The sequence below is a fragment of the Heterocephalus glaber genome, unplaced genomic scaffold, assembly GCF_053883595.1.
Source record: "Heterocephalus glaber isolate CG9 unplaced genomic scaffold, H.glaber_assembly_v1.0 deba00001504, whole genome shotgun sequence".
Lineage (NCBI taxonomy): Eukaryota > Metazoa > Chordata > Mammalia > Rodentia > Bathyergidae > Heterocephalus > Heterocephalus glaber.
Window position 1 is genome coordinate 15,917,426 of NW_028258324.1, and position 23,171 is coordinate 15,940,596.

At 38.4% G+C, this 23,171-nt stretch overlaps 2 protein-coding genes across 9 annotated transcripts in view; both read right to left on the minus strand.

The window, feature by feature from the left end:
- LOC101697209 (solute carrier family 25 member 36) overlaps positions 1–12,567 on the minus strand; it is a 28,322-nt gene extending 15,755 nt beyond the window's left edge. Inside the window, 2 exon segments of the mRNA XM_004834342.3 lie at positions 3–86; positions 208–12,567. Of these exon segments, the coding sequence (XP_004834399.2) occupies positions 3–86; positions 208–592 (469 nt within the window). The 5' untranslated portion in view covers positions 593–12,567.
- The window catches only part of Nmnat3 (nicotinamide nucleotide adenylyltransferase 3), a 140,471-nt gene that overhangs the window by 49,027 nt on the left and 68,273 nt on the right, over positions 1–23,171 (minus strand). For all 8 annotated transcript variants that reach the window (XR_002391658.2, XM_013070920.3, XM_013070911.3 and 5 more), the window contains one exon: positions 22,029–22,180. Coding sequence is in view for 7 of the 8 variants with exons in the window: in XM_013070920.3 (XP_012926374.1) it covers positions 22,029–22,137 (109 nt within the window). In the remaining variant the exon portion in view is untranslated. The remainder of the gene's footprint in view (positions 1–22,028; positions 22,181–23,171) is intronic.

Genomic DNA, 23,171 nt, shown 5'->3' on the forward strand with positions numbered 1-23,171 from the left:
TTGCTTTTCCCCACGGTTCCTTGCATCAAGCTGTAACTGAGTCTTTATAAGCCAAATGGGGTTGGTTGCAGTGATTGCAGTGAAACAAGGTTTAAATTAGTCCATATTTCTACAGGAAGTGACCTGCAGATGGGGAGCATGAGATAACACGATCTCACTCTATAACACGATCTCACTCTTTTCTCGGGAGAGATGTACAGTAAATGCCTGCCACTGCAGCTGAAATCATGTGAACCTGGGTAGAATCAGGATCAAATACGCCATTCAATTTTTCCTTGCAGTTGGAGTAAGCAGCAAAGTATATTGCTCTGGAAGGGGCCACCCCCACTATATTGGGGCCTAATCCTCTAAACAAGGAACAAGGCCCTTCTTTTTCCAAGATTACTTTTAGGCAATGGAGGGGTCTAGGAGACACTACTCGGTTAACACTGGCTCCAGCCATGGTGTTCAGCTGAACTTCAGAGATATAAAGTGTCACAGAAGACGACTGCAGCTGTGTTTTTACAACTTCCAGTGGACATGTCAGAATAGCTCCCACTGTGCCACCGCATCCCCCCGCGAACAGATGCACCAGCGTGTCCCTCTGGCTCATTCTCTCTCCAGCATGTCCCCTGGGCGCTGAGGTGTGACGCGGCTGGGGCTGCCCGCTACTGCGGGCGGCTTCGGTCCCGGAAGGAGACGTACAACGCCCCGGGACGGCGAGGGGATGGCGGAGACGCGGCTGCAGAGGGCAACCCGCGCAGCCCTCCCTGCGCGTCGCCGCCGCTGCCGCTCTGAGGATATTAACTTTGATACTTGATTGAGATGGTGTCCACCAGATGTGGTTCTCCACAGCGTTGTTCCTATTTTCCCCTGTGTATTTAAACTCTAAGTATCTTATAGAAAAACACTACGAAACTAAGTAAATATCCTTCTCCCATCATACTTTTACCCACTAATTTTGGCATCCACTAATGATTCAGGTCTGCAACAATTGCTACCATGATATTTAGAAAATGATAATTTTCTATTTTCAACATTGCTTCTACGCTATTAGAATTTTACTGTAAGAAAGAACTTACATTTTCTCCTGCATTTATCTATTCATTTATTTTTATCAACATATGTGCATGAGTATAATTTTATTCAATGGAGTATGAACTAGTATCATTATTATGTTTCTTAAATTATCTCATATCTACCCAGTGGAAGTCCTTGTGGGTTACCCCTGTATCTTTCTTACATGCTCCCATCATTTATTAAGTACTTCATTGCTTTCTGGAACCACTATATGTTCAGCCTTCTCTTGTAATTTCCCTGCTCAGCCCTGGAATCAACCATTTCTCCAAGGAGCTCTGGTTTCTTTTATTGAAGAATGGCATTTAGAAGCCAAGAGCTCACTGCTATGGGGTTTTTGTGGTTTCTAAGTCTTCTTAGAGGATGGAGCTCAGAAATTTTATAAATATATATATATGTAATTATATTCACTCTACCTATCTGTCTATGTATATATCTATCTTGACATGTACCCCCAAGCCTCTCTGTATTTATTTCTATAACTATGTGTATCTATATCTGTATCTAACTACATGTTCATACTGAAGCCTCTAATTCCAGTCTATAACACCAAAGTGTTCATTCTACCCTCTCTTCCTTTCCTTATCTGTAATTCCCTTTCTCAATAGTAAGCAACACTTCCCATGTTCATAAATTGGGAGAAATTAGTATGTTAGATAGCCATACTACTGAATGATCAATAGATTCAATGTAATCCCTTACAAAATACCAATTACATTGTTCAAAAAACCAGAAAAAAATCCTAACATTCACTTAGAAGCATAAAAGACTCTGAATAGCCAAAGTAATCCCGAGCAAAGAGTAATGCTGCAGGCATTATAATATCTCACTTTAAAAGCTACTACAAAGCCATAGTTACAAAAACAGCATAGTGTTGACATAAAAACAAATACACAGGACAGAACAGAGGACTCAGGAATAAACCTACATATCTACAGCCATCTGTAAATTCTCAACAAAGGTGCCAAAAGAGATACTGGAGAAAAGACAGCCTCTTCAAGAAGTGGTGCTGTGACAAGTGGATAACTAGGTATAAAAGACTGAAATTAGATCTCTACCTCTCATCTTATACAAACATCAACTGAAAATGGATTAAAGATCTTAATGTAAGCTTGAAACTCTGAAAAGACTAGAGGAAAACATAGGGGAAATACTTCAAGATATTGGTACAGGCAATAATCTCCTGAATAGTACTCTAATAGCTCAGAAAGTAAAATCAAGAATTAACAATTGGTATACATCAAATTAAAAAGCTTTTGCATAGCAAAGGAAACAATCAACAGAGTGAAGAGACATCCTTCAGAATGGGAGAAAATCTACCAGTTATTTATCTGACAGGAATATATAAAAAACACAAAAAAAGTCAACACAAAACAAGTAACTCAATCAGTAAATGGGTAAGTGATCTGAAATGATACTTCTCAGAAGTAGAAGTACAAATGGCCAATAAATATATGAAAAAATTGCTTAACATCTTTAGCCATCAAAGAAATGTACATTAAAACTAGATAGGCATGGTGGTGCATGCCTGTCTCTGGGAGGCTCATGTAGAAAGACTGCAAGTTCAAGTTCAGCCTGGACAAATTAGTGACACAGTGAGACTGTTTCAAAATAAAAAATAAAAAAGGGCTGGGGTTGTAGCTCAGTGCAAAGGCCCTGACTTCAATCCTTAGTACCACAAGCAAACACACAAACAAAACAAAAATTCACATACAGATTCCATCTCATCCCAATCAGAATGGGTATTATAAAAAAAATGATGGCAAGGATATGGAGAAAAAGGAACCCTTACATACTGTTCGTGGGAATATAGATGAGGACAGCTGCTATGGAAAACATATAGTAGTTCTTTAAAAAACTAAAAGTAGATCTATCATATACCCCTCTGGTTATGGGCCTGAATGAAATGAAGTAAGCATAGTATAGAGATACCTGCATACCCACCTTTATTTGCAGCACTAATCATAGTAGCCAAGATATGCAATCAGCCTAGATCAGATGAATGGATAAAGAAAATGTGGCATATATATACAATGAAGTAATTTTCAACCATAATGAATGAAATTATGACATTTATAGGAAAACGGATAGAACAGGAGGTTATCATGAAAAGTGAAATTAGTCAGACACAGAGAGACAAGAATCACAAATTTTTTCTCATATGTAGAAAATAAATAAATAAATAAAAATTTAAAAAGGTGACCTGAAAACTGAAGGCAGACTAACAGTGAAGAGGGAGAAGGGGTGTGGGAGGGAAAGAGAAGGAAGGGCAGGAAAGGATGGTAGTGAGGGTGAATAGGATCAAAGCATGATATGTCACAGTGAAACTCATTAATTTGTATAATTAATATGAGTTAATAATTCTTAAAAATTACAGACAGGGTACATTGGCACATGCCTGTAATCCCAGCTACTTGGGAGGCTGAGGCAGGAGGACTGTGAGTTCAAGGCCAGCCTGAGTAAATTAGTGAGATGCCATCCCCCCCCACAAAAAGGTAAGAAACCTGAGATTATACATTAATTTGCTTGTTCCTAGTATTTCTATAAAGTAGTTCCTAAACTGTTCACTCATTCTCCTGTAGAAAACACACAAACTAACTAGAAGTCATAAGTCTTGCAGTATCCGGTTACGATGCTGCTTTTGTTGCTGAGTTAATTCTTTCCTTTCCTACTGCATTCAGGGTGACTGCATATTCGTTTGTAATAGAGTTAGGCTCATTTGCCACTGTTTGTATTTCATCTTGGGTTGCCCTCATATCTTAGTAGGTTTTAATTATATACAGTATTTCATTTTTCTGGTATGTGATTCCATAGCAGAACTATAAAAAGAGATCCACTCAGAGAAGGGTCTCTTTCACTCATCCTGGCTCCTTTTCTTTTCCCACTTCCCTTTTCTTTCCACTCATTCCCCCACACCCCTGTAAGTAACCAATCTCATTAGTTTATGAAATCTATTTGTAAATGATTTTGTCCTTATAAATTTCTTTTCCCTATAATTTTCAGTAACTCATAAATTTCCCCAAGGTCTAACTCTGTTTGACAACCTCATCTTTAGGAATATTTATACAGACACATCTATTCAATTCATTTTAATTAATGCCCTTTGTGCTGTTGGGAATTCTCCTTCACCGACTGTCTTATCTGATGTCAGCCTGGGTTTTCTGAATGCTCTTTGCATGGATTCTCTTTATGGTCTGCTTAGCAACCAAGCCAGATGCTGGTCTCTGCTCTGAACGATTGTCGCTTCCCATTTGGAAGGTGGAGATGGTTACCAGTGCTGGCATCTCAACCCTGATGCTCTCTCCTCAGGGAGCTGAGAGTTTGAGCTGAGTGGCTGGTGCAGCAGCAGCCAAAGGGGACAGTGAGGGCAGTGTCTGCTCAGGAAAAGGATGACAAGACCACTGACTCTGAATGGTCAGAGGCTGAGTACTTTGCCAAACATTTGTGGAATGTCACCTCCTGACCTTGCCTTCCTTATTCATGTAGAATGGGGACACTGACATTTACCTACCAGGAGTACTTCAGAGGAAGAGGTCCTCTGAAGGACAGTGTCACTTTCTCCCTTCACCCTTTTTGAAATAACTGTGGACTTACACATAGAAGAAATAATACAGAATGATACCCTTCACCTAGTTGCTCCCATTTTGCAGTATCGTACTATAATATCACAATCAGGATACTGAGATCAATATAACCCACAACTAGGATACTAAGATTGACATAATCCACAAGCAGGATACTGGGATTGATATAATCTACTTTTTTTTTTTTTTAAGACAGGGTCTTGCTACGTAGTTCAGGCTGGCCTTGAACTCACTGTGTAGCCCAGGCTGGCCTCAAACTCATGATGATCCTTCTGCCGCAGCCTCTTGAGTGCTGCTGACATTACAGGTATGTGACACCATGCCTGGCTGATATAATCCACTTTTAAGAATTTTACTCAGATTTGATCAGCTTTTTATGCACTCATTTGTGTGAGTACAGGGTGTGTGCATTAGTTCTATAAAATTTCATGACATCTGTAGTGTTCATGTCACCACCACAGTCAAGACAAGAGCAATTCCATCATTACATGGAACTTCTGCAGGGCTCTATCACATCTATACCTGCTTCCCTTCTGCCCCCAAGCTCTCTTCCCTAACCACTGGCAATCACCAAATCTGTCCTTTACTTATGTAATTTTGTCACTTCAAAAATTTTATGTAAATGGAATCACATAACAGGTCACGTTTTAGGATTGCCATTTGTGACTCAGTATTATCCCCTGGAGACTCACCAAGCTGCTGCAGGAGTGGTTTGTTTCTTTTTATTGCTGAGGTTTATTCTATGCTATTCAAGGATATTTGAGTGGCTTCTGGTTTTGAGCTGTCATGAATAAAGCTATAGTAAACATTTGTGTCCTGTTTTTGTGTGAACATGTTTCCATTTCTCTGAGATAAGTGCCCAAGAGTGCAATTGCTGAGTTACTTGGCAATTGCATGTTCAGTTCTATAAGAAGCTGCCAAACTGCTTTCCAGACTAGTTGTGGCTTTACACCCCATGTCCATTAGGAGTGGTTCACTTTCTCTGCATTCTTTCCTGTACTTGGTGTTACCATTATTTTTTATTTTAGCTATTTTTGTAAATGTATGGTAGTGTCTTATCATGTTTTTAAGTAGCATTTCTCTAATGGCTAATATTGGTAAATATCTCTTTGTGTGCTTATTTGCTACCTGCATGTCCTCTTCAGTGAAATGCCTCTTCATGTCTTCTGCCCATTTCTTAGTTGGATTAATTGCTTTTGCTGTTGAGTTTTGAGAGTTCTTTATATATTCCAGACATTAGTCTCTTGTTAAATGTGTGGTTTGCAACAACTCTTTCAGAGGAATAAGAGACTAAGACTAAATAAGTAAAAAATAAAACAAGTACGTTGATATTTTGGCTTTGTATTTACTTGGAGGAAAGGAGAAGATAAGAAGTTAGGGGAAGGTATGGGAGAATCTTATGGTTCATAAGGTTGAGGACCAGTTCTCCAGCGCATCCTAAACCCCAAATACATGGATTTCTAGAAGGTCCCAAGGACCTTGGTATGAAGCACAGGCCTTGGCAAAGAGCTGTTAACACTACAGTGGTGTAGCTGGGCCTGGTGCTGGAATAGCTGCCATAGAAACTGCCTCTTCATAGACCCTTCCAAGAACTGTTTCAATTAAGCCACATCTCAAGGGAGAAATATAAGGAAAATGAAAACACTGATTTGTTAATCAGGAAAGTGCCTTTCACTTTGAAAGAATTTGGAATGTGACACATGTAACCTCAAATCCTTGAAGCCTCACATGACAGAAAAAATTATCTTGGTTCAAAACAACTGCTGAAGTAATTCAACATTCTTAAAACCTATCTTCTCCAGAAAAATCTTTTAAATTAGAAATGTGAAAATGAAGTTTTTTCAGACCAAGCTGGGCACTGCCCATGAATATATATTAAATCATCCTATTTGATTAATAAATGTCTGTGTGAGCCCAAGATTAAAGTAACATGCTGAGCTTATATAATATTTACTCATGCTCTTGTGGTATCTCTGAAAGCCCAGAAGACCCAGAACTGGGCTGTTACAGCCTTAAATGGAATTATTATAGCTTAATTTCTGCCCTTATCTTGGATTGTACTGCACCACCTTATCATGATGCATTTAATCTTCTCCATATGCACTGTGTAATAGAGAATTAAAATTAAAATCACAGGGGTAGCAAAAGTGTTGTGTATCATACTGGACACTGATTTGACATTTTTATTTAACATGGGGAATTGCTAGTATAAATGATATTACAATAAATATGCTTCAATTTAAAATGCAAGTCACTGAGAGGAAAAACTGGGAGCTATAAAATACCTTTCCCCTCCTCAAGGTTGTCCAAAGGGAAAAAGAAAGAAGGACAAGGCTTTGGCCTGGGCTGTTATCTTTATGACGCAATTTAATCTGGGATGCCACAAGCATGTGGGACAAGATTGTTAGAAAATAACATCATAAAGTATCAAGAAAGGGCTAAAAGAAAATGAGAACTATTTTGTGGTTTTCTCATTTCCATGCCTAGACATGAGAATATTATGTTAACCTGTCTGGTCATGGCCACAGGACCGGGCGGTCCTTTACACCAGCACCGAGTTCAGACCAAGCAGGATGCCAGAGAAGACCAAGCATTTACTGTATATATTGTGTGGGCTAGATACTTGATGCACACCATCTCATTTAAGTCTTAAAATAAATAACCTTGAAGGCTAGGAGATATTATGCCCATGTGACAATTGAGGAAAGACAGGAGTGAGAGGTGGAGTGAATTACTCAGTAATGTAGCTAGCGAGTGGGCCTGATACCAAGGTTGACACAAATTGGTGACTCCTTTGATCACAAGGAGGAGAACAATGCCTCTTCGGAAGCCCAGCACTACTTTGCATTATTTTGGCATCTGAAGGAAAGCAGAAATAGTGAGCAGAATCCAAGGTCTACATCTTGGTTACTTTTTTCATTGCTGAGACAAAAATACCCGACACCCAAAGTTAAAGGAGGAAAGGTTGATTTGGCTTATAGTTCATAGAGGTTTCAGTCCATAATCATCTGGCCAAGGCAGGGTGGCATGGCAGAGGGGAAACAGTTCACAGAGGAGAAACAGTTCATGACAAAACAGGGCAGGCAGAAGGCAGCAAGCGGCAAGTAAGGGACAAACAACAAGTGACCACCCTCCTTCTGTCCCTCATATCTTATCCAGCTTACCTACCCTTAGGGTAGACAGCATTCACACCCAGGGTGAGGCACTCTTCATCCTACCCAGAACTATGCCAAACCAATCAGTGGGTTAATTTAATAATCACACATCCTCGATTCCAGCTGCAGATCCAGCCACCTTTGAAAAGCCCCACCTATGACCGCATGGAGCTTTGCGGGAGATATCTAGACCCAAGCCATAACATTTCAGAAGTAACCAAGTCAGAGCTGAGCTTGGCTGGGTAGGATGCCAGGCCTGGGTGGGGTCTGCATGCTGACAGGCTGCCAGGTATAGGCCTTCTGCATCTTGTCTTGGACAAGACAGAGACAAGCCTGGAGAACTGGTGCTTTTCCTTCTGGAACCATCTGTTGAATCAATCACAGAAAAAGCATGAAGAAAAAGTCCTGGAGACTACAGTTTGAAACTCTGAATTTGAACCAGAGCCAAATCAAGGAAATGAATCTAAAATTGTCTTTGAGCACTTAGAAAAAGTGATAACTGCTCAAAGCTAAAAAGTGTTCCCTAGGAATAAGTCATTTCCCTATTTTTCCTACATCTGGTAGCTTCCAGATGAGCAGGCAAGTAACAGCCATAATTGCAAAATCTTATCCAGGCATTTGACAAGGTTCCACAAGGTCACCTTGGCAAAGAGGTGGGGAATGCACGCTGGGGCATGGTTCAAGCAGGTAGAGATGTCCAAGCCTGTAAAACTGACTGACAGGGGTGAGCCCTGCTCCCACTGGTAGAGAGGCCCAGATGCTCAAAATCAATTGTCCTAACACTGGGTGGGGTCAAGGCTATCTATATTCATGTTGTAAAAGATTGTAGCAGTTGCTTTTCCAGTGGCTGAGGATTCTTATACCAAGACTTTTTCCATGGCCTAGATTTTATCTAGCGCATGGGTATCTGGTGGGCCACGTGGTTAAAGACTCTCAATGAGCCCTCCTCCTGTGTGTCCACCCTCCTTACCTGGCACTTCAGACTCTGAGATCAAGTCCTGACCATTTCCTTACATCTGTTAGGCCATGCAGACTCTCTGCCTTCCCAAGTTGATCTCAGAACCTGCATATTCAGAAGGACTCACATTAAGCTGGCTGTCACCTCTGGGCAGTGCAGGGCAGTGAGAGGAACACTGGCCTTGGAGCTAGAAGCCTGAGTACAGGCCCCACTACCTCAATATTAGCAATGTAAGTGACATCTTCCCTAAGCCTCAGTTTCTCTTCATGTAAATGTAGGAATAACACTACTTCCTGACTATTGAACCATCCTTGCACATGACCTCCTTAAATCACCAGCAGATGTGAGGTTCTCCTGTGCATTACTGTTATTCTTGTATGTGAAGTGTTTTCCATTCCATCTTCTCCCTTTGTTCCATTTGATTCAACATGTTTGAGGATTAGAAGTACCTTCCTCTTTGTAAAATATGTCTGTGCTTATAACTTTATATATGACAGGCTCTTTTCTCATAGGGCTCTGCACTCCCCTGCCCTGACTCTGCCATCCATAATGGCACATATATGTTCATTCTTTGATGGTCATGTTCTCTTCTGCCACAGGGCCTTTGTGCAGGTATCTCCTATGCCCAGATTGCTCTTTCCTTTGACACCAGCCAACCTCACATTTAACCTAAGAAGTGGCTCACAATTCTTCTTCAGCTCAGCCTTTGGCACTCTGAGAAAGAGCTTCCCTGGACCTTTAGCCTACTTCAAACTGCTACACTGTCTACACTGATAGCTTTGGGAATGTCCCTTTAAAAGCATATGGCACCTGGGCCAGGGATTTAGCTCAGTGGTTTCACTGCACAAGCACAAGGACCAGAGTTCGATCCCCAGTACAAAAAAAAAAAAAAAAAAAGATAGGTGTTGAATGATAGGGACAGCATGGCATGGCAGTCATGGGCACAGGCAATGAACGAGACTGGCTCTGCTACTTCCTGAATGTGTGAGGTCAGCCAAGTTATCTATTCATCTCTCTAAGCCTTCGCCTCAGCCTCCTCATCTGTAAAACAGAGTAACTGTATCCACACTGTAGGATTGTTATGAAGATTAAATGCACTTAGAATACCAACTGGAGAATAGGGAGGATGGCATACATGCACAATAAATGCATAAAATAAACAGGTGCTAACTAGCTGTCAAATGCATAGGTATTAAGCTGACAAAATTTGATTTCAAGAAGGGAATACAAGTGGGCTGTTGTTGAAATACATGCCAATGGCCATATTACATTGATCAGATATAACAAACCATCTAAATAACAGAAAACAGAATTTAAATTTAATTCAGCCTCCATTAGTAAGTTTGTGACTACATGTTGGGAAAACAACCACTTACAACTGGGAATACATCCAGCAGCTTAAGAGAAATGCAGGCTTGAATCCTAAATATAGTCAATGAGTGCTTTAGGTATATCTGAACCTATTGACTAGTCATATGTTGGGCAGAATAATTTCTGTCAAAAATCAGTAAAACATTGAGGCAGTACTCTTTTTTTTTTGTATTAAATTCTTTTATTGGTACATTGTAGGTATACAACACAATTACATTTCTCATTGGGAATTGTACCTTTATATAATGCATCTTGGTTCTTATTTTTTCCCCATTCCTAGCCCTCCCTTCACCCCCTCCACCCTTTCCTATTTACAAAGACTTTATTTCTATTTTTTCCATTTCTCATCATTTTTCCTTTCCCTTCTTTCCTTTCCCCTGCCCCTCCCACTACCCCTACCCCTTTGGACCTTTTCTTCCTATTTTGCATTATCGATTATTCATTCTAATCATTGGTACATTTTAGGTATACAATATAATGGCATTCATCATTGGAAATTTGCACCTTTACATAGGCTCTCTTGGTTCTTATTTTTCACCCTTCCCCAGCCCTCCCTTCAACCCCTCCAGTCCTCCCTATTTATGAAGATTTTGTTCCTATTTTTCCATTTTCTCATATTAATCCCATTCCCTTTTATCCTTTCCCCTAGCCCTCCCACTTCCTTCCCCTTTGTCCCTTTTCTTCCTATTTCACATTACCTATTATACATTTAGTCCTTATTTACATTTTCAGGTTCTCACACCAGAGAAACTATTCGGTATTTACACATGTGTGTCCTATTTATTTCACTTAAGAGTATACTCTTAAAATAAATAAAATGAAATAAATAGGACACATGTGTAAATACCGAATAGTTTCTCTGGTGTGAGAACCTGAAAGTGTAAATAATAATCGAAAGGTATAATAGATAATGTGAAATAGGAAGAAAAAGGGCAAAGGGGAAGGGGAAGTGGGAGGGGTAGGGGAAAGGAAAGAAGCGAATGGAATTAATATGAGAAAATGAAAAAATGGAAAAAAAATCTTTGTAAATAGGGAGGGGGTGGAGTGGTTGAAGGGAGGGTAGGGGAATGGGGAAAAAAATAAGAACCAAGATATATTATGTAAAGGTACAAATTCCCAATGATGAATGTCATTATATTGTATACCTAAAATGTACCAATAAAATTAATAAAAAAGAAAAAAAAATCAGTAAAACAAAAATTAAAATCCCAAATGAACTCTTAAAAACCACCAGCACCCACTATACAAACTCATCTGTCAAGCATTTGAGAATCTTCTCTAAAACAGAAGCACATGGTGCTGGGAAGGATGTGCATGTGATTAAAGGACCACACCAGAGAGTTCAGAAAACTCACAGGTACTACTCACTTGTATCAGCCCATGTCTTATTCCCAAACACTCTTTTAAGTACAGGAGCGTGAAAAAAAAATCTGCATGCAACACTTTATCCACTGAGCATGTATGACTTTGGCAGTGGATTATTGACAATAAAAACCGACACATATACTTTTCTTTTTTTAATGTATGCACTTTTCATTACAAGAGGGGAGTGTTATTACAGGACTCCAGAGAGTAAAAACTTTTGATACAGTGCCTCTGTCAGTTTTCGAGGTTTTGTTCTTGTGTTAGGGGAAAAGGGAAAAAAATAAAGGAAGGCAAGACAGTTGCAGTTTTTTTCAAACTGCTACTTGTGAAAAGAGTTTCAAGCAAAAAGAAAATTTGAGCTATTGCAGCAAAGTAGGAAGACACCATTAATTTCCACTTAAAGATACTATACAATTTGATGCAGCTTTTAAAATTCAATTTATATGCATGCAATATCTAATTAAAATTGTGAGGTGTTTTAGTGAATACACCAAGAGAAGGGAGATTTAGTTTTTTCATGGAGAAAGAAAATCACCTGTGGGGCCAGATTTTCATTCAGCCTTGATCTTGAGCTGATTCACATGGAGATTGTAAAGACACTGTTTAAACGTTTATCCCAGGAGAGACTCAGGTTGGTGACAGCTCAGTGGACAGATCAGCTGGCTCTAGGAGGCTGTGGTCAGCATCCAGGTTTGTGGGTGAGAGAGGTGAGGCCTGACTGCAGAGAAGGGGAATTTATGCCACATACTTTCATGATGGCAAGAAAGTCCCTTTTCGTGGCGTGGGTACTCCATACCCCATCAGCCTCATCTCTCGCATGTCCTGGAATGCGAACTTCCATATCTACAGGTTTCCGCTATTGAGCTTTCTCTGCCCAGAATGCTTACTAAACTGTGCCTCTAAACTTTGAGGCCTCTACATTTTTCAATCATTGACTGTCACTGCCTTCAGGGACCATGCCCCAGCTGTCAGATGAGAGCTGCCCCTCCTTTGCACCTAATACCATAATCACTTGCTGCCATATCTCTTCCAACTATGCTGTGTACTCCTTTGGTGCATGGGGTGCAATTTAATCAACTCTTATTTCTGGCCACTGTGCCTGGCTTGGAGAAGCTGCAGTAAGAGTCTGTGGGACACTGAAAGGTGGTAACTTGATATATAACACTCAAAGACACAGGAAAGGCATCCATCCTGGGCTTCCAAAAATGACCAAGTATTTTCCATGGAAGATGGGCTGAGAATAAAAGCAAGAGGGTCATTGAGATCATACTTGACCAAGGCCCTTCTATTAATATCCCAAGTGAGAGAAATCATATATGATATAATATAATGTATCCATTCAATCAAGTATCTTTACATTCTGTGGTTATCATGACCTTTGGAGACCAGGAATGCTTTGAAAGCTCCCTGGGCCATCCCAAAGCCTTCCTTTGAGGCTAAAGGAGAGCCTGTAGGCACAACACAAACATCTAAGATCCTGATACAGTGTACTGGAGCTGTCCGTAAAGCAGCCCATTCTATGAAGGAGAGTACAGGCCCTGCTCCTCAGCAAACCTCACAACAAAAGACAATATCCACAAAGCCATGGGCCTTTCTTTATTCCGCCCCCCCCCTTAAGTTTATTGGTACATTTTAGGTATAAAATACAGTTACATACATCTTTGGGATCTTGTACCATTACATGAGTATCTTGGTTCTTATTTTTTTCCCCTTCCCCTACCCTCCCATCACCCCCTCCACCCTTCCCTATTGCAAAGACTTTGTTTCCATTTTTTTCCTTTTCTCATATTTTTTCTTTTCCCTTCTTTCCTTTTCCCTACCCCTCCCACTTCCCCTGCTCCTTTAGACCTTTACTTCCTATTACACAATATCAATTATACATTTTTTAAAATTACAATATCAAGATCTAGGAGACATTACCACAGATTTTACAGAATTTAAAAGGATATAGAAAGCATATTACAAAAATCTGTTTTGAAATAAATTTGACAACTTCTAAGAAGTACCTTGGAAAACAAATTAATGAAACTAACTCTGGAGGAAATATAAAATTTGAATAGCACCTATTTAAGAAAGCATATTGCTAGCTTGAAAACCTACCTATATAACAAAAACAGGCTGGTATACATTTTTACTGATAAATTATATCAAACATTTAAAGCAGAAAAAAAAGGAACACTTCTCCCCTCATTTTAGGAAATCAACATTGTGCTAATCCTAAAACTGGATAAAGATAATAGAAGAAAAAAGTATGAACATAGATAGAAATTTGTTTAACAAAACAAACTATTAGAAGTCAGATCTGGCAGTATGTAGAAAGTGGTTTTATTATAGGGATGGCAGTGTTGGTTCAGCATTGGAAGATCCACCCCCAAAAGTCATCATTTTAACAGAGGAAAGGAAAAAGCCATATGGTCCTGTCACTAGTTGGATAAAAAGTATCAGACTAAATTATACAGCTGTTCATGTTAAAAGCTATCAGGAGACTAGAAGTAGAACAGAACCTTCTCAACACATTAAAGACATGTACTCCATACTTCCAGCAAAAATGCCTTATATGAATGGAGAAGATACAATGCTTTCTCCCTAAGGTGGGGAACAAGGCAGATATGCCTACTCTTCATCTGTCCATTAAACTTTGAAACATAGGCCTAAACCAAAGTAGTCTGGCAATAAACTGACACAAATAGGATAGGATTGGCAAGGTAGAAGCAAAATCTTTACATGTAGATAAAATGATCATCTACAGAGAAAATACTAAGAAATCTCTAGGAGCCCCTAGAACTTGTATTTGAATTTAGCAGGATTAGAAAACACAAGGTATGTATAAAAATTCAAGTCTATGTATACTTGCTATAAATGAAGAATTGGATATTGAAATTGAAAAATTATGTAGGAGTACAAAGGACCTAGAAAAGTAAAAATAAAACATTGTTGGAAGATGTTTAGTACCTAATTTTAAGACTTCCTCTAAAGCTACAGTAATCAAGGCAGTGTTGGTGTAAGGAAAGACATATAGATCATTGGAATAAAAGAGAATCTAGAAATAGAACCACACATATAAGGTCCACTGAGTTTTGAAAGATTATTTAACATTAACATTTTATAGAATATAAACTCAATTCAAGAGCTGAGGAAAAGATAGTGTCTTCAGCAAATGGCACTAGAATACCTGGTATCCATATATAAAAAATTAACCTCAACCCTTTATTTCCATACATAAAAATAACTTGAAAGGATCTATGAACCTAAATATGAAAGACTGAAACTATAAAACTTTAAGAAAATATTATAAGGGAAAATGTTTATGAATTTAGGGTAGGCAAGAACTTCCTAGGATACAAAAAACATGAAGTACAAAAGAAAAAAATTGATAAATGAGATTCCACCAAAATTTAGACCTTGAAATGACATAGTTAAAAGGAAAAGTAGTTCTAAAACTGACCATATTTACAATGCATATAACCTATGACCAGAATATATAAAGAACTCTTACAGCTCATTAATAGACAACCCAATTACAAAGTAGACACAAGATGATAAATAGCCAGTACAGCACAAGGAAAGGTGTGCAACACTAGAATGAGAAAAATACTAATAAGTACAATAACAAGATTGAATTATACACTCATTAGGGAGATGAAGTTAAAAGTTTTAAAAGACTTGTCATGACTTTTTCTTTTTGTTGGATTCTCCCCCTTTACGTTTAACTTGTCATGCCCAATGGATTCATTCTGCTGGGCTTCCTGAGGTTGTGATCCTCATTGCCTTTTCCTAGGATATTGTCTAAAATTTTTTGAAGTGTTGGTTTGGTATTCCTGAAGTTCCTAAGGTGCTCTTTATCATGAAAGTGTCTTATTTCTCCATCAATTTTGAAAGATAGTTTTGCAGGGTACATCAATCTGGGTTGGAGGCTGTTTTCCTTTAGGGCTTGAAATACATCACTCCAAGCTCTTCTTGCCTTGAGGGTTTGCATTGAGAAGTCTGCTGTGATTCTGATGGGCTTTCCTTTGTATGTGACTTGTTTCTTTTCTCTCACTGCTTGTAGAATTTTGTTCTTCTGTTGGGTTTCTGGAATCCTAACTATTATATGCCTATGTGTAGATCTTTTTTGATCAAGGCTAGTTGGAGTCCTATATGCCTCACTTATCTGTATGTCAAGCTCTTTTCCCCTGCTTGGGAAGTTTTCTGCCATCACTTCTGTGAAGTTTTTTTTATGTCACCTGCACTCTCTCCTCTTTCTTCATTGACTCCAATCAGTCTTATGTTATTCTTCTTTGCATCATCTAGCAGCTGCTGGATTGCTTTCTCGTGGTCCCTTACAATACTGCAGCAATTTTTCTTTTCCTGGTCACTAATTGCAATCTTATCTTCTATATCTGAAATTCTGTCCTCACATTGGTCCATTCTGCTGTGTAGACTTTCAATGGAGTTTTTAATCTCCTGGAAATCTGTTTGCATCTGTTTTATGGATTCCATTTGTTTCCTATGTTGGGATTCCATCATGTTCCTCAGATCCTCTATTTATTTTAATCTGTGTCCTCTCTAGATTTATTAATCATGTCTTGCACTATGGGCACAATCTTTGCTGTTATCTGAGAAATTATCTCTGATTTCATTTTTTTCCAGATCCTCTTTTGTTGCCAGTTCAGGGAGTCATGTGGTTGAGTATCAGACTGTTCCATCTCGTTTCCTTTTGGGGTTGCTGTAGGTGATCTGGAAGTCTGTTTTTGAGTCTTGTTTATGTGTCTTCTCATTTCCGGGGGGGGGGGTGTGCTGCTCGTGCCCACGTGGCTCACCTCCTCTGCCCTAGGAGCGGTGGAATGGTGGCAGGGGAGGCTCCTCCTGGGTGCTGGGATTGGCTCACTTCCTCTGCTCTAGGAGTGGTGGAATGGTGGAAGGGGAGCCTCCTCCTGGGAGCTAGGATTGGATCACCTCCTCTGCCCTAGGAGTGGTGGAATGGCGGTGGGGGAGCCTCCTCCTGGGCACTAGCCATGGGCCTTTCAAATGAGTTGAGGTTGGCCAGGAGTCAGTAGATAGATAGATAGATAGATAGATAGATAGATAGATAGATATAGAAAGGTAGATAGATACAATTTTTCTTAAGAGACAAGGACAGATTTTTATACCACATCAATAATATTATTTGCTTAAAATTAATTAATTTTTAAGCAATAATTCTCTAATGCCATCTAGTATCCAGTTAGGTTTAAATATCCTGAAAAACTGTTTTCTGCAGCCACTTGTATCATTTACATTCCCATGAGTAGTGTATGAGGATTCCAATTGCTCCAGTTTCTTAGCTATACTCAGTATAGTCAGCCTTTAGGGGGTGCAATGGTATCACCCTCTTTTTAGCCTATATTTCCCTTATGTTATTGACCATCTTTTTATGTACACAGTATTCATACATCTTTACTGGTTAGAAGACTATTCAAACACTTGGGCCATTTTTTTTAATTGGACTATTCTTTTAATTACTGAGTTGAGAGATTCCTTAACATTCGAGACACCAGTCCTTTATCAAATCTATGTTTTGAAAATCTTTTCTTCCAGTCTGTGGTTTGTCTTTTCAGTCTCTTAGCTCTGTCTTTGAAGAGCATTATTTAATCTTTTTTATTTTTTTTGGTACTGGGGATCAAACTCGGGACCTTGCACTTGCAAGCCAGGTGAGGGAACCACTGAGCTAAATCCCCAGCCCCTAGCATCATTTAATTTTGATGAAGCCCAGTTTACTAGTTGTTTTCCATTTTGGATCATGCTTTTGCTATTTTATCTAAGAAATATTTACTTAACCTAAGGTCACATTTTCTTCTATAAGTGTTATACTTTTAGGTTTTACACTAAGGTATATGATCCATTTTGAGTTAATTATTATGTATGATGTCATTTTATCTATGGATTGAATTTTTTTTGTGTATGAATATCTAGTTATTCCAGTGTTATTTGTTGAAAAGACTATCGTTTCTTTACTGTGTTGCTTTTGCATCAATTAGTTGTCTGTATAAGTGAGGGTCCAATTTGGTACTTTCTGTTCTGTTCCATTAGTGTACTTATCTTTACACTATTGCAATGCTGTCTTGAGTGGTGTATGTTTACAATTAGTTTTGAAGTCAGTATTAACACTCAAATATTGTGCTTTTCCAAAGTTATTTTAGCTATTCTAGTCTTACTGCCTTTCTGTGTCACAGAGCTAGCTTATCAATCTCTACCAAAAAGCCATTTGAGATTATATTGATTCTAACAGTATATCTGGAGAGAAATTAAATCTTAATATTATTGAGTCTTCCAACCCACCAACAAAGTATATCTCTCCATTTTAATTAGGATGTTTTAAATTTCTCTCAGGAATGTTTCATAGTTTTTATTATAGAGTCCTGAACACCTCTGTCAGACTTATTCCTGTTATTTATTTTTAAACGCTATTTGAGTGGCATTATTTAAAATTTCAATTTATAACACTGTGCTGCTAATATGTAGAAATACAACTGAATTTTATATATTGTGTATCCAGCTCATACCTATTAATTTTAGAAGCGTTTTTTTAAAAAAAAATTGTTGTGAATTTTCTGTATAGATGATTATGTCATCTGCAAGTAGACTTTCATTTTTCCATCCAATCTGATGGCTTTTATTTCTTTTTCCTGCCATACTGTTTTGGCTAGAACTTCCAAAATGATGCTGAGCAAAAATAATAAGGATATGCTCTTTATTTTAGACAAGGTCTCACTCTATAGTTCAGGATGGCCTGATCACTCTGTGGCCCAGGCTGCCCTAGAACTCATGATGATCCTCCTGCCTTACCCTCCCGATCCTCTGTGCTGGGATTACAGGGCTGTGCAGCACGCCAGGCAAGAGCAGACATTCTTATTTTGCTCCTGGTCTCAGGAAGTAAAATATGAAGTCTTTCAAAATTAGTAAGATTTTTCTTCCATTAAAGAATTTTTTTCTATTGCTATCTTGCTGAGTTTTTAAAAAAATTATGGATTGATGTTGGCTTTTGACTACTGTCTTTCCTATGTATACTGAGATAACTATAGCGGTTTTTCTTTTTTAGTTTGTTAATATATTGAATTATATTGATTAATTTTTCAGTAGCAAGCTACCCTCACATATCTAAGATGATATTACCTGGTGATGAAATATTATTTTTATATGCATTGTTGGATTCGTTTTGAAATATTTTGTTTAAGATTTCTGAATCTAGGTTCATAAATTTATAATTATGAAATGACCTTCTCATCCCTGGGAAAGTTCTTTCCTCCAAATCTACTTTCTCTAATAAGACACTCAAGCTTTCTTTTAATTAGTGTTAGCATGGGTGCGTTTTTCTATTCTTTTTCTTTAGCCTACTTGTGTTTTTCTATTTAAAGCATCCTTCTCATACACAGTCCCTCCTTATCTGTAATTTTGCTTTCCACAGTTTCAGTTACCGGAGGTCAACTGTGAACTGAAGATGTTAAATGGAAAATTGAAAAAAGAAAACAATTCATAAATCTTAAATAACTTTTATTATAGTGTATTGTAATTGTCTCACTTTTCATGAGTTGTTAATCTCTTCCTATGCTTCACTTATAAATGAATCTTTATCATAGGTGTGTCTGTATAGGAAAGAACACGGTACAGAGGTTGGTTCTCCCTGCAGTTTCAGGCATCCATTGGCAGCCTTGAAACATATTCCTCTTAGACGAGAAGACTACTGTGCATGGCCCAGACTTGCTCACTTCATCCAGTCTGACAATCCTCCCCTTATTGGAAGCCATCAGACTCTTTGTAGTTAATGTGATTATTAACAGTTATTAACAGAGGCTAATTATTTAGCCTCTCATCTTATTTGCTCTCTATCCCATCTATTTTTTGTTCCCCCTTTATTCTTTTGCCTTAACTGAGTATATTCTGAATCTATTTTATTTCTCTTGTATACTTATTAACTGTGTTTGCTTTTTTGTTTTAGGGTTTATAATATATATCTTTTAACTTATTTATCACAGTTTACCTTCAAGTGAGATATTTTATATAATTCCATTCACCCTCCAAGCTTATATGCTATTCTTTCATGTATTTTACTTCCATTATGCTACAATCCCACAGTATAATTCTTACTTACTGTCAATTATCTTTTAAATAAATTTAAATAATAAAGAAAGAGCTTTTATAATATTCTATTATACCCCATGTAGTTACCATTTCCAGTGGTCTGAATCCCCTTGTGTGTTGATCCAAATTTTTATTTGGCATCATTTTCCTTCTGCCTGAATTAGTTTTTTTTTTTTTTTTTTGAGTGCAGATTTACTGATGGTGAGTTCATTCAGCTCTTGTTTATGTAAAAATATTTTGCTTTTTAAAATGTTGAGCAGCCAAAGAGTCATGGTTTATCATATCTGAAGAAAATTTCATAATTCAAACACAATCAAATGTATATTCTAAAATTACCCTCTATTTTCTTTGCTTTTGTTTTTGAAAAACTTTTTTACTGAAGATATTTTACTAGATAAAAGATGTTTATCTATAGAATGAATATAGATTCTAGGTCAACTAGTTTTTTCTTTAAGTTCCTTAAAGATGTTATTTTGCTGAGATCTCTTTTGGTGAAGGCAGGAACCAGAAATCTGTTGTCATTCTTACATTTATTTTTGGTGGTTGGTTTTAAGATTTTGTCTTATTGTAGGTTTTGAGAAATGTGATTACCACATGCCTTGATGTTGTTTCCTTCATGCTTCTTGTGGTCCAAGTTTGTTGAGCTACTTGGATCAGTGGGTCATTTTCATCAACTTGGGAAAGATTTCAATTATTATTTCTTTGAAAAAATATTTCACTCTCCTTTTGTTTTTCCTGCTGAGATTTCACTGATGTATGTATAACACTGTCTGAAGTTAACACATATCACCAATATTCTTTCTGTTTAAATTTTTCTGTGTTCCGTTTTGGATAGCTCCTTTGTCTTATCCTCATGTTCACTAATTTTTTCTCCTGTAATGCCCAATCTGTTGTCAATCCTGCCCAGTATATTTTTCATCTCACACATTACAGTTTCCATCTCTAGAGGTTTGATTTGGGCCCTTTTTAAGCTTTCCATGTCTCTACTTAACTTTTTGAACGTATGGTGCATAACTGTAAGTATTCATGGCTTTCCTGATTCTAACATCTGTGTCATCCTTTGTCAGTTCTGGTCTGGTTTCTGTTGATTGATTTTTCTCCTCATTATGAGTGTGGCTACAGATTCAAAACCTTTTGTCATACAGAATCAAACTGCCTTCCAAAAGTGTTTCATCATTTATCTTATCACCACCAGTAGGTGAGAGTGGCTGGCTCCCTCCATATTCTAACAGCACTGACGTCTGTCGGTCTTTAAATTCTGCCAATCTCATAGGCTAACACTACTGAGTCCTGTAACTGATGTTTATTGGGGACCAATTATCAGCCAGTAACAGATGGTGGCAATTCTGTGGTGTTCAGGCAGCTACAGTAACTGCCTTCATGGTGTTTATCACCTTGTCATATCTGTCATGTTTTTATTTACATTGTCATTGATTGCCATGGATGTGGGTATCTGTCTCCAAGTTTATTGACTATATTTCTTCTTTGGCATATTGCCTACTATTATCCATTGAACAGTTTTAACTGTATTGTTTGGATTTTTAAAAATTCTCTTGTAAGAAGCTATTTATGAAGAATAGACATCCACTTTCACTTTTTCAATAATTAAAAAGTTTTACAAACAAATGCATTTTCTTTAAAATATACTAACACATGTATGTGACTTCTCTGAGGGAATGATTTACATGTACTGAAATCCTTCTTTCTCTATTAAATGTAAACAGAAATTGATTCTGATGTAAAAATGCCATTAATGGCAAAAATTTTTGAATTATATAAAATATATTCATGAATACATAAATCCATACTAAGGAAAAATTTTCATAAATATTTGACATCAACATACAGTTTAAATAACTTACATTCTTTAGAAATAATCATACAGGTTCTAAATACTGTTTTACTCCCTTAATAGTGAAACAGAAAGTCAAGGTAATGAAACATTGACCGATTGTATATTTCCAGCTGATTAAATATTTCTGATGAAGTCCTGCCATCTGTATTATAAATGCCCCATATACAAGATTATTAATTTATAACAGTCTGAGATCTATTCTTCAAAAGGTGAAAATGTCAAAAATCACTATCATCCAACGCTTGCTTCTGAGGAACAAGAGTAGGAGCAGAGCATTCAGAGGTAAGTGCTACCTACTCACCTGGCTGTGGGGGTAAATGCTTGGAGTGCAAGAGGCCTGACTGAGGCAGGCTCCATAAAGGGCCTGGTGTATTTTCAGTCTTCACAGACAATGTGAGGTGGGCAGGGAGAAGGGGAATCTGTGGCCAGGGATGTGACTCGTAGGTGTCACACAATCAACCCTCTGCACATGACAGAGGGTAAATGAGTCAGGTGAACAGTTTTACTGCTAGTGGTGAGAACAGCGGGCAGCACAGCCCCATGAGGCCCACCCACCAGGTCTGTTGGCCTCAGGGCCCCTGACTGACCTGTTTGGTGCAGGTGGTCTCTTGCCACCTCAAACAAGCGCAGGTGCATGTTGGTGATGGGGTTGAAGGAGCCACAGGCCAGAAGCACCACAGGGATCCTGTTCTTCATCTTGTCAGGCACATCCACATCCCCTGCAGTGGCCACCCTGCCTCTGTGAGGAGAAAAACTCATGTCAGGGAGCTGGCTCTGAGACAGCTGTTCAGATTAGTGTCTCTAAACCACACCCTGGTTGCTCACTATGCCTCACTTGGGAGATGACTGTAGAGGCAACAGGAATAATAGCGTTGCTGGGAAGTCCACTGTGTGGGGCTGGGACTACACTAAGCGCTGTGTCTAGGTATAGGCTCTCTTTTGCCAAATCTTTTCAACAACCCCAAGTCGTGGCCTTAGAACCTTCTGGGCCAGGACTGGAACTCAGCAGACCTCAGAGCCCATGTTCTGCTCTTAACCCCCACACACTTCTGGGTGCTAATGGGTCAGCTTGGAGTTGAAAGGAATTGGCAAGATTCCCATCTTGTCACCACTCATGCTCCAAATAGAACTCTCCAGGGTCTCAGAGTGGAGTGGCATTTTTGAAAAATTTTTAATTTTGAAATAATTTTACGCACATAAAAAAGTTGCCAGGGCTGGGGATTTAGCTCAGTGGTTTCGCTGCCTGCCTCGCAAGCACAAGGACCTGAGTTCGATCCCCAGTACCAAAAAAAAAAAGTTGCAAAAAGTGTATACAAGGAATTACTATATACTCTACACATATTCTACAAATGTGAACATTTAACCACACTTACTTGACTGTTTATCATTTTTCCTACACATACACACACATGCACATATACACCCCTATAAATGCCTACAGGTAATTTTCCCTTAAATGTTTGAAATTAAGTTGTAAACATGATACCACTTTACCTCTAAATACTTCAGCATGTGTTTCCTAAGAAAAAAGACATTTTCTTACACAACTACACAACAATGATTAGAATCAGGAAATTAACAGTTACAGGACTATTATCTAAAGACCTTATTTGATTTCATCCACTGTCCTTCACCTGGGATCAGAGCACTCAGGAGGCAGAGCCCACCTTCAACCTCCCACTCTCACTGTGGTGTGCAGCCCCTGTGAGGCTCTCCTGCCTCCAGCACAC